The sequence below is a fragment of the Paramormyrops kingsleyae genome, chromosome 18 (assembly GCF_048594095.1).
Source record: "Paramormyrops kingsleyae isolate MSU_618 chromosome 18, PKINGS_0.4, whole genome shotgun sequence".
In the NCBI taxonomy this organism is placed as follows: domain Eukaryota; kingdom Metazoa; phylum Chordata; class Actinopteri; order Osteoglossiformes; family Mormyridae; genus Paramormyrops; species Paramormyrops kingsleyae.
In genome coordinates this window covers 15840806-15852846 of record NC_132814.1, presented here as the reverse complement: position 1 = coordinate 15852846, position 12041 = coordinate 15840806, and the positions used below count along the sequence as shown (strand labels likewise).

At 45.4% G+C, this 12041-nt stretch overlaps 1 protein-coding gene across 2 annotated transcripts; it reads right to left on the bottom strand.

The window, feature by feature from the left end:
• Positions 1 to 160: 160 nt before the first annotated feature.
• LOC111846248 (Na(+)/H(+) exchange regulatory cofactor NHE-RF3-like) lies at positions 161 to 11600 on the bottom strand. Of its 2 annotated transcripts, none has more exons than XM_023816275.2 (11): positions 11471 to 11600; positions 9086 to 9113; positions 8193 to 8257; positions 7044 to 7311; positions 5323 to 5527; positions 4845 to 4981; positions 4558 to 4762; positions 3630 to 3826; positions 2188 to 2406; positions 1229 to 1453; positions 161 to 1001 (listed from the first exon to the last, which is right to left on the bottom strand). In XM_023816275.2, the coding sequence occupies exons 4-11, from the start codon at positions 7293 to 7295 to the stop codon at positions 969 to 971; spliced, it is 1473 nt and encodes a 490-aa protein (XP_023672043.2). In that variant the 5' UTR covers positions 7296 to 7311; positions 8193 to 8257; positions 9086 to 9113; positions 11471 to 11600; the 3' UTR covers positions 161 to 968. The 2 variants fall into 2 exon arrangements, with proteins under 2 accessions (XP_023672043.2, XP_023672042.2); XM_023816274.2 differs by having other exon boundaries at positions 7044 to 7255.
• Positions 11601 to 12041: the final 441 nt, after the last annotated feature.

The following is a 12041-nucleotide window of genomic DNA, read 5'->3' as shown; positions in this document are numbered from 1 at the left end:
ATGTCACCTCATGCTACCACCTGCACCAAAACAAATTCTTTGTAAATTTTGTACTTGGTGGTGAGTAATAACATTCTGATTCTGGTTGTTCATATGCAGCGTCAATACAATAGCCTTTGTAGTGTGAGTACGTTAATTCAATACAGCTTCACAAAATATATCTGGAGGAAAGTGTTCATTTTATTTACATTTTAAATTATTACATAAATATCAATAGAAAAATAAAACACTTTTCAATCATTATGCAATTAGTGGTATGTTACATTTGTCTAATGCTACTGGCCCAGTTAAATATGGGGGTTTTCAGGATTCTAGGTTGCTTTACACCTCTGGCATCAGGGTTCGAGTATGGCTCCACATGTGTGGAGTTCACATGTTCTCCCCGTGTCATTATGGGGTTGCCTCTGGGTGCTCCATCCCCCCCCCCCCCCCACTGTCCAAAAACATGCTGGATTTTCCACATTGTCCATTTGTGCGAATGGATATATGAATGGCATGTGTGCCTTTGATAGGTTGGTGTCCGGCATTCTGGGTTATTTCCTGCTTTGCACCGGTAGCTTCTGGGATCTGGACCCCACCCGCAACAGTGCATGGGAAAGGCAAGTATAGAAAATGGATGGAGGATGATGGTGGATTATGACTTTTTCATTCCCTGAAAATACATTTAATATAGAATTTAAATATATTTCGGCTTTTTCTTATAGAGTCAATGTGGTACACTATAACTTGGAGGAGTTTAGATGATCCAGCTTGGGCAGGAGGATTCTGTACTGAGCCTCGACCATGATCTGAAAGGTCATAGCAGCTTCATTGATCATCCACTTCCAGACCTGTCCAGGTCTTCCAGGTGAGCTCATCGGAGGTGGAGCCTAGGTTATCCTATAGTATCTGGAGTTACGACTACTATGTATTTTCCTGTTTACACAACAAGAAATAGCGTCACTCATGTCAGGGTGATTCCTGCGTTATCAAAAAAATGAATTTTTTGGAGTCTCTTCTCTCTGAAAAGCAAAAATAGAACAGATAAATTAATTGTGCTGTTCATTCATTATGTGGGAATATTATAATAGAGTTGATGCTGAAGATAATCCTGGCATTTGGACATATATGGAGAGAGGGATTATGGGAAGCTCACTGCCCACAATTTATTTTTTATTTTCTCAGCATTATGGTTCCTCCCGTTTTGATTGTGTTTGTGCGGCTGCGCATGTGTTAGCTATTGTCTTACCTTAGTGCTTTGAATAATCACCCCTGGTCTGATGGCCACCCCGCTCCTCTTCAGAGCCTCATATCCCCACCTCTCCACCACCAACATCTTCAGGGTCTCCCCGCCCTTCTTCACTAGCACCACCACGTCTTCCAGATACTCCTCCTCCACGTTCATCCCATTGACCTCCACCACCACATCACCCTCAAAGAGTCCGGCCTTCTCGCCGGAACCTCCTGCTGCCACCTGCAGGACAGGTGATATAACTGCTTTTGTTAACAAATAGGAAGTTTGATTGAATCTCCTTTTATTGCCTCTCATTTGCAAGACACACTGTGTATTAACCAAGATTACTAGTACATTGCTAGCTGTGTTACCCTTCCCGTATGCTAGGTAATGGCAGGTAAGCAAACCGACTGGAGTAAAATTGGAGTAAAACTGGTCCAAAATACTTCAGATTGAACTTATCATTTCTCTGTCCAGAAATATGACGATTAGATAATTTTTTAAATAAAAGATATTTCTTAGTCTTTTTCATTCTTTTACCTATGCTTTGTCGATATTACTTTAAAAAAATCATTGAAATTACCCATTGAAATGCAGTGATTTTTCAGTGGTTCACCCAAAAATATTGTTTTTTCACCCTCAGTTGTCTCATAGAAGCTTCCAAAAAGCCCATTAAACAAGGTCCCAAAATACAGCTTGAAAAACAAAGTTTTCCTGGAGATTACTAGCGAAATTCCACAATTAACGGCGGAAACATGCTGTGGAAATGAAAGTGAGTTCCCCATTCATCAGGTAGAATTTGTTAGATAGATAATGATTGCATTTTTTGTCTCTTGAATTGGCATCAAAATAAAACATTCCGACTTATTAAATCTAAGCTGGACCCATTTAAATTTTTACCTACTGGTCCCTACTGCTATAGCCTTCCCTCCTCACCCACACCTTGTGGCGGAACTGGATTAAAGGGGCAGCACCTGGCTTATGAAGGTGCCAGGCTCAGACGGGACGCAGCCCAGGTGAAAGCCGAAACCGCTGCCCCCCCTTTCCAAGACGCACAGCCTCGGGCATGGAAGGTGAGCCGGGGTCTGCAGAAGGAGCTCGTCCGGAGGCGCAGCGGGGGGGGCTGGTGCACAATCTTCCGGCTCCTCCTCAGGGAGGATGTCATCACAAAACAGCAGTGGGGACAGCCCGAGCTTTGGAAGAGGAGACATGCATTAAAGTGGGGTCACTTATGGGTTATTAAAATATCCTAATATAATGAGACTGAGATATTTTATTCTCTATTAGTGGAACGATATTTTATATTTGTTCAACACACATTTTTCCATACGTGGGATAAGAATCACAACAATCGTGATTAGCACATTCTCACATTAAATAAGTACATTTCTACACCAAATTAATAATCACATTGTGAGCTCTTCTTAAATAAATTTAAATTTCACTGCCAATATTCTGCAGCAATGGTTCCCAACCTCTGGTCCAGTATTCCGCCATGTTTGCTGCACGGCTTGGTTCATTTTCAGATATTAACTATATATAAAATATATATTTTAAGATGTGTTTGTGCATTTTCATCATATCAGAAAAACAAAAAGAAATGGCAAACGTATTAAATCTGTCCCACCGACTGAGCTCCGTGGCCTGTCGTGTTGTATCACCAGCACCCCCCGTCGACAAGTTTTATTGGTCTGGGAAATTTTTGCCTGCCCACAGTCCAAAAGGTTGGGGATAGTTTTCCTACAGGACCATCCATCCATAGGCCTGGTCCATCGTACGCACAATTTCAACACCATTACTATGTGCGATTCTTGCACCTATTACCACATTTCTTTGTGAATGTGCACAGGATGGTAAATTTGACTTTGGGCAATTTAGAGATGCCAGTTCACCTGGTCACCGAGTATTTTTTTGGACTGTGAGACAAAACCAGAGTGGCAAGGTGAGCATTGCAAGAACACAAAGGTGTGAAGCCTGGATGTTGCCCACTGAGCCACAATACTGCTCTACAGGAAATCCACAAATTCCAAAAGAGGAACTACAGAACACTCCCGATTAGAGGTGGGGTCGTAAAATCATACCCACTCGTCTGTTTGCTTTTGAAAACCTCCGATATAACCTTTTCATTTAAAAACACAGATATATTTCTGGCTTTTATTATTAAAGTTTTATCAGCTAGCATAAAATTATTTTGTCGGTAATTTTTTTGTGATTGTTAATCACTGCGTTCTTAATTACATTCCTAAAATTATACAGGCACGGGCCCCCGGATGCCCCCTTCCCCCCCCCAGTTCGGCGGCCCATGTTCCTACATCAAAGGCACAGCCCTGTAGCGCACGGGAACATCACAGTGAATACCAGAGAAGGAAACGGCGTCTCGATCTTCAGTCGGCACAGGGCTGTGCGACTCCCCCACCTTAGAGTAGAAGTCCGCGCCCTGAGGGCGGATGGTAGTGAGGGTCACGCGCCGGCCGCTCCTCCGCACCCGCAGCACGATCTCCTCATGCTCCAGTGCCTCCACAGGCTCTCCGTTCACCGCCAGCAGCGTGTCCCTGTCACGCATGCCGGCCGCCTCCGCCGGGCAGCCCGCGTCGATGTCACGCAGCACGTGGTCTGAGGGGGACACACCCATGAAAGCTGAAAAATGTTTATGATGCTATTTTCTGACTGCCAAGTACTATTTTACATTCAATGGCACAGGACAGTTTGATATTGGGGGGGGGGGACGACGACGACGACACTATTTAATAACATAAAGGCAAAGGTCTATTTATGGGGGGTTGAATGAATCAAAATGAAATATTAGGGGGTTCATGTCACCCCTGTTCCCCTGGTTCCTACATCCCTGTTTGTAACCCTGTATTGTTTTGCACCGTCTCTACTGTTGTGTGCTGTTTTGTATTGTTTTGCACTGTCATAATATTTTGCTCTGTTTTGTATTGTTTTGCTGTTTTGCACTGTATGTTTTGTTTTGTAGTTTGTTTTGCTTTGCACTGTCTATATTGTTTTGCACTATTTTGTATTGTTTTGCACTATTTTGTATTGTTTTGCGCCATTTTGTATTGTTTTGCACTGTCATGCTGTTTCGCACTGTCTGTTTTGTTTTTTGGACCTGTTGCATATGGCCAATAAATATCTTGAATCTTGAAATCAGTCATTATTTACATGAAACAAGAAAACACATTAGTTCAATGAAGTTTGTTAAATGATTGGTACACTCTGAAATCATGACTGTACAGGTGAATAATCCTATTTAACTTTGTGTCTTTACGTGTGTTAGGCATTGACTCCAGCAGCCATATGCAAACTGAGATTTCATGTGTATTTGCATGTGTTATCCTCACTGAGGCGTCCAGACCGCATCTTCTCCTCCCTCAGCAGGAAGCCGTAGCCGCTGGGCCCCTGCTCCAGGTGCAGTGTGGAAGGGTGGTGGGGCAGGTTGTGGGTGGTGGCCATGGAAGGAAGGATGGGGTGCCGGCGGCGGGCGAAGGCCCGCTCGCTCTCACTGTCAATCACCAGGACGGTCACGTGGCTCCCACACTTCTTCATCTAAAAAGTATGCAATGTGTGGGGAGACAGCATGGCAGAGGATGGGGGGGGCTGGCTGTGGGGGGAGGGGGTCACGGCCTACCATATTTCTTAGTGCTGAGTGGGCGAGCCCCGAGGTCCTGGTACCATTGATCCACAGCAGCCAGTCTCCTTCACGGACCCCTGATCGCTCAGCAGCGCCCCCTCTGGCCACCTTCACCGAGTATCGACCTTTCTTCCCTGCACACCCAGTATCCACAGAATGGTCATGTGACCTCCTCTTTGGCCATTGTCCTATTTGCTGGGATGTGTCATCAGCCCAACAGGCCAACCAGAGACACTGAACCTGTAAAATATACCCCCTAATCAGGGGTATATATAGGGGCATGGCCACACAGGGCACCAGCCCCAGCTGAAACCTGATTGGTCCCCACAGTATCACTCAAAGATTCAAAACACTTGATTGGCTAATGATAAGGTTGACTCCTTCATATAAATAATGATCCCACTTATGTTCCCCATCTTAAAAAAAATCCTAGAATCAACGTTAACCCTAATAGTCCAGACCATTGACCCCTTACCCTGGACAGGGGTGATACTGATGCCCAGACCACTGCGGGGGTCCCTGGTGATGTGACAGAGCCGTGGTCGAGCACAGCCCTCTCCCAGGTGGGCTCTGGTCAGGTGGCGGAGGTCGCGGCCCTCGGAGAGCACCTGCTCGTAGTCCGCGCCGCTCAACACCAAGAGGCACAGCTGTGTCCCACACACCTGTATCTTCTGAGCGACCTGACCTCGGAGAGGGAGAGGGCAGCGGTGAGTGAACGTCAGCTCGCGGTGAAACGCTTACAACCTCACAACCTGACGCGAGGATTCAGCACAGGGTGAGGGAGGAGCTGCACAGTGGCGTGGCCAGTCTGCAGAGAAGACCAAAGCCGTTAAAGAGAAGTAGAATGAGAAAGGTTTTTATTGGCCAAGTACATTAACATCCAAGAAAACCATCTTGGCATGTGTTCTCCAGTAAAACATACACTAATGGCTAAAGTTGTGGAAGTTTTAGGGATTGCAGAACTTTATTCCAGTTACTGCAGTTACTTACTTAATTGTTCAGTGTATGATATTAGTAACATTCTTTGATTGTTTATGAACATCATCACCAACGTTTGTGTAGTAATTTTTGAAGCGTAATGGCCAAAACGGTAAGTGTTTGCACAATTTTGGCCACTAGAGTGCAATATGCAAGATAATTGCAGGACAATGTACACATGGAATGTTATACATACTTTTAACAGTAGAATGGAAAGAAAGAAAGAAAGAAAGAAAGAAAGAAAGAAAGAGTAAACAGCGGTGATGTTAGGAAGGGTGATAGGATGCAATCTGACTAAAGTGCCTGTTGTTAGCAGACTAATTACTGTTGATGAGAGACACTGCCATAGGAAAGACACTGTCCCTTTTGTCTGGTGATTTTGGCTTTGATGGCTCCAGAGTCTCCTGCCAGAAGGTAGAGGCAACAAGAGATGGCATCTTGGGTGCGAGTGGTCGCTCTAATCTTGCTTGTGTGTTAATCAGCTGCACTTATGACCCAGTATTGCAGGTTCAGTAACAGGACATTTTTGCTTTTGTAAATACCTCAGTCAGTATCCAGATACCCTATATATATAAGTATACAGATACGCCTATTAATTAGGTGAATTAGTTAATTAAGCTACACCCATCGCACATCCGGTGTATAATTAAGGGCACAGTCATACAAGTTCCAGCAGCAGAAGGCACATACAGAAGAGGATAGTGACTTTCATTTTGGCACCGTCATCTGTCCAGGAAGTCGGTTCACCAAATTTCTGTCCCGCTAGAGCTGCTCTGATCAACTGCGGGTGAAGTGATTGTGACGTGGAAACATCTGGGAGGAAATCCAGCTGCAAAATGGCAGTCACACAAGGTCACAGAAAGGGATCTGATCACCCAGCAAAAAAATCCCACCAGCAATATTCCGACATCCAATGGGAAAGCTTCCCAGGACAGCAGAGGCTATTACCGCAACAAAATGTCGGCTAACGTCATCTTTATACCACTGGACTCGGAATGGGATGTCAGATTAGCTGGCATCTACCAGTGGCATTGCCAAGATGCCATTCTGTGGTCTGCGTTTGTGTATGCCGCTCCCTGGTGGGCTGGTGAGCAGTTGTCCACCTGGGTAGTAGCAACGCTAAATGCTAAATGGCGCGTTCTCTCTGATGGCAGTGTCTGGAAAGCTTCTGGGGGGGGCGGTAGACAGTAAGAGTGACCCCCCCCCCCCCCCGCTCACCCTATGGTGGCTGGCTTTGCCTACGAATTCCCCGTTGACCGCCAGCAGCCGGTCACCGTCCTGCAGGCCCCCGTACTCAGCCACACTCCACGGCTCCACTTTCTGCACAATGTGGCCCCGGCAGGCTGTGTCTAAGCGCAGGTGGAACCCAAAACTCTCATTTGGTGCCCTCTTCAGGACACACAGGCGTGGCGCAGGCCCCGGGTCTGGCTCTGTACAGAGACACAAAAGGCGAAAGGGATCCCTCCTCATATCCGGCACCGTTGACCTGCACAAAAAAATATCCTAGTTTCTTTCAAAGTGGACATGTTTGGTGGGTAGTGATGGACAAAATGACGGTTCATGAACCATTTGCTGTATTTTTTGAGCCCACTAGATGGTGCTCTTGGTTTACCTTGTGCCCTTTTTTGAACAGAGAGCACCATCTAGTGGCTCAAAAAAATACAACAAATTTTGTCCTTCACTACTGGTGGGTCACCTCACACCTCTGGGGTGGGGGATTTAACTCCCGACATGTATAATCCACGATTAATCATATGACCATCATCCCACTAACCTATATATTAACTATCCCAGTGTTATTCAAACTCAGTCCCCAGGGACCCCCATGCAGTACACATTTTTGCTCCCTCTCTGCTCTCAGCCAATCAAGAACCCTGAATACCTGGCACAGGTGTGCTGGGAGCTGGGAGTAAAAATGCTGACTGTCTGGAGGTCCCCAAGGACTGGTTCAGAAGCACTATATTAAATGTAATAAATTATTTAAGTCACAGCGATTGGTTGTTAGGTTTAAAATCAGCTAGTCAACACGTGATACAATAACATGGCTGCCCTCGTTGCCGCATCAGACAAAACAGTTTTTGTTTATGTCTTTCAGTGTTTTGGTGTTGGCATATGTATGCAAACACTGGCTTTAGTGTTTATTTCCGTGTTCATTTGATACTGGACCATTGCATATGAAACGCCATGCAACAGCTATAAATACATATAAATATATGTTCGACTTATGAGCAAATCGAAATGATTCAGCTGCAAACGCACCAAAAGTTTGCCTTGAGAAGGATCCCTGACTTGTAATTTAGCTAAACAAATAAATAAAGCAAAGCAAAAAAACAAGAGAAGCACATCTTCTCTGTGGCAGGACTGTACCTGCATCGTCCGAAATGACCAAAGCAGGATTGTCAATGCCCTCCTTCGGATTGAATGTAAATTTCCTGAAAGCAAAGGAACAAAGGTTTTCTTTTAGTTGTTAAATGCCTGATGTAGCTCCAGCTACCGCTATACTGTCAGAAAAAAAGAGTTACCAGTTTGTACTTATGCTTGGCATTGGGGCTGTAACCTCAAGGGTCTGCCAATTACCCTTAGCTGAAGGTAACATACAGAAATGGACCATTGTGGGCCCACAGAGTACAAACCCAGACCAAGATTTTGTTTCAACCAACCAGTTGAGTATAAAGAGTTACAGTCACAGAGTACTCAGCTGGTTGGTTGAAACAAAATCTTTGTCTGGATTTGTACTCTGTGGACCTGAAATCTCCACATCTGGGGGAACATTAATGTTGTTTGTATCTGCGGGATGTTCCCCAGAATCCATTTGCTACATTTTCCCACAGCTATGGTACAACTGGCAGAGCCTTGAGGTACAGCTCCAGTGATAACCAAAGCTACTCTTTTTTTCTGACAGTGTACAAGGCGTCTTGCAGTTTGTGACAAAGTGTAAGATTTTAACATTAACCAAAGCGAGACCAGCTCTTATCCAGGGTGAAACACCTTGCATGACTTTCGTGGAGGTAAATCTGTGACTAATGGCCGCTTATCGGCGCAGCTGCCCCCTTATCAGTGCAGCCGTATACCGGACCGCTTCTCTATATTTTCCTGGAGTCAGCAAGACTTCATTTAAAGGGCTTTTTTCATTTATACTGGAGCTCAAAGACCCTTCAGCGGGTCACATAGAAATGCTGCGGCTTTTCATGGGGTAAATGTCAGGAGAGAACAGAAGTGGTAAAATCCTTGTTCAATCCAAAGGCACCACTGTGACTTACTGTGGTAAATCCATTGTGTCAGTGGGCCCTAAAATAAGAGAGAAAAGAAGTTTTGAGACAGGATGTTAAGGTTCCTCTACTGCAAATTATCCATGTGGAAAAAAAAAGAAACGTGCTGACTCATGAGCAGGTTGACCAGAGTGCAGAATATTGCATAGAACGGAAAACAGCTGTTTAATGGAAAAACCGGCTGTGGTCTGGGATACAAAGAGACTCTTTATACAAAGTAAATTGAATTCTGTTGAAGGTGTATATTACATTTATTGAGAAGATGCTTTTATCCAAAGTGACACACACACACACACACACACACACAGACAGATATATATATATATATAGAGAGAGAGAGCGAGAGAGAGGGAAGTGGGGTCAGACAGTTACTGGAATAACTGAGTGTTGTGCTTTGCTCGGGGGCAAACATCGAAATTGCTCCACTGACCCAGGGTTTTGAACCAGCAACCTTCTGATCACAGGCACAGCACTGAGCCACGCACTGCCCCACTGCAAGTATACCTTGTAGGACCCCCAGTGGGTGTGACTGAAGCCAATGAACCCTCTAGATCAGCACATTCTCCTTCTTGCCTGGCCTCGGTGGGGCCGACTCAGTGACTCTCACTCTCCATGTCCTCTCGGCCCACGCCTGACACTTCACACTCTTTTTCGCAGCCGCATCCTACAGCCTGCATCCTGTTGTCTGGCTTATGAGCCGCCTGCAGACGCCATCGTTAATGACACCCGACTGGTCCTGATAGGATTTCCCAGCAGGCTGTTAGAGCCTTAGAGCTCGCTGTGTGCATTTGGGAGGAGTCCTGTTAGAGTCCAGCATGTTGTAATTATACGGCATCTAGGGGGTGAAAGTTCCAGTTTCCACTGACCTCTGTTTGCTTTTCTTAATAGGCCATAAACCTTATGCTGTGTTTGGTTTTGTCTGTAATAAAGCGATTCTTTAATTAAGCCCTGAACCTCTGTCCGCTTCACAATCTGCCACACAGTGCACTGTGAATATCCTCCCCCCAGTTCTGCCAGTCGCAATCCCACCTTGCCAAACCCAACAATAACCCCTCACCCCACAGTCAACCGAACATCACCAGCTGTATGTCGACGTATCAGAATGTTACCAATAAAATTTTGTGATGCGACTGGCACACTCTGTCCACTAGGGGGCACGTGAATCAGCCAAGCTTCTAATTCCTGGTTTCATTTCTGTGCCTCTGCTTCCCCTAAGGATGTCAAAATCCATTGGATAATTACAGCATGTATCAAACAAGAAAGTAAACATATTAATCTAAGAGATGTAACCGAGGAAATCACTTAGCAACATTTCAGAATCAATTCTGCAGGTCTTACTACTCAGACAGAAGAGTTTAAGCAACTGCCCACTCTAATGCATGCATATCTGACACAAAACACACACTCATTACAAATAAACCACAACTGACAGAAACAGACTAAATCTACAGTGAAACTGAAACCACAGCTGCTGGAATGATTGGAGAATTCAGAAACTTTTCTTCCGTTCAGGAAATCCATCCATTAAAAGGAAAGCACACAATCAAATTGTAATCGTTCCTCAGTGTTTTTAGCACACTATTGTTAGATAGATTAATTAATGATTAACATGACCGTGGTTTGTTTCGATTACTCTGCATGTCTATTTAGGTATCTGGTATGAGGAGGAAGGAGATGTTTTCCAGAATGTGAGTGAGATAATAAACCAGGCTGTGCGTAACACTCCGCAAGCCACGAAGAGAGATTTTCCAAAACTCACACAGTCCGTTTTTTGCTCTTCTTGAGATGAGTCTGTTTAGATGGGACCACCAATAACCTAAAGTTAGGCTCCCTCATCATATGTTACAGCACTGGCAACCAAAACTCACTCAGTCCTCAGGTAATCCAACGGAACACTTTCGTCAAATTTGCCAAAACCACCGAAATCCACAGAAATTGGTCTCATTGCGTTCCATCCGCATGACAGCGCCCACAAGCATCTTTACACGGCCGAGGTCTCGGTCATAACAACAGAGCCAGCCTCCATCAATTAGGCATCAGACCATAAAAAGAAGAAGGCATCTACAGAGGCAGTTCGGGGAGGAACTGGAATCCACAAATCCACAGCCTCCATCGACTAACTCATTGAAAACGTCTCTTTGTCGCTCACATTATTCCCTGCACAGGTGTCATTCTTGATAACGTTCTGTCCAAAGGTTACAAAAAAGAAAACGACAGAGATGTGAGATTAACGCTGAGCAGTAATCCCGCAGTAATCGAAACGCACGGTAGGATCAAGTGTCCCGCCGTCAGTCGTCAAACACGGCGATAGACCACCACATGTGGGCAGAGCCACAGAATGACAGAGAGATAGAGGGGAAGAGAGAAAGTGGTTACCTGTTCTCTGCTTTGTGTTGCGTCTCCATCTTGGATGCCCTGGCAGCTGAGCTGGGGGTAGGACGACACCGACAATGGGGACACAGCACCTGCACAGCCGTGCCAGCGGGACGCGGTAACTCCACCTTAATTAATGTTTAACCCCACCCACGGCACACTTTGTCCCCGTCCAAGGAGCCGGTTCACCCCTCGTAAAACTTTACTGTTGCACATAACTGCAGCGCGTTGCAGGGAAGTGCTGGAAAATTCTTGGAGTGGTGGTGGGGGGGGGGAGGGCACTGAACTATGGAGGGGGTGGTGTTTACAAGATGGGCCCCTGGGCTTCCTGACAGGTATGGTGGGGGTGTCATCACTCATTAACAAATCTAGGCAGGGAGCCGAAGGAGACATCCAAGCTGGTGATTTCACAGTGACGGGGGATTGGGGCGGGGTGGCTGACACAGGGAAACTCGCTAAAAAACGATACAGGATTGCCATATAAATATATGCTTTTATTATAACCATTCGAATAGAATTTGGTACACAGAGGTTGCATTTTTTTCAAGGCGGGAAATTCAGACCAACCGGCGAC

Bases quoted from the DNA above. Each gene is read 5' to 3' on its own strand.
- LOC111846248 (XM_023816274.2), bottom strand. The intron at 2,407-3,629 runs GTGGGGGAGTCG...CCTCTTCCAAAG, and splicing joins GCGCGGACTTCTACTCTAAG to CTCGGGCTGTCCCCACTGCT. The intron at 1,002-1,228 runs GTAAGACAATAG...TTTGCTTTTCAG, and splicing joins TGATTATTCAAAGCACTAAG to AGAGAAGAGACTCCAAAAAA.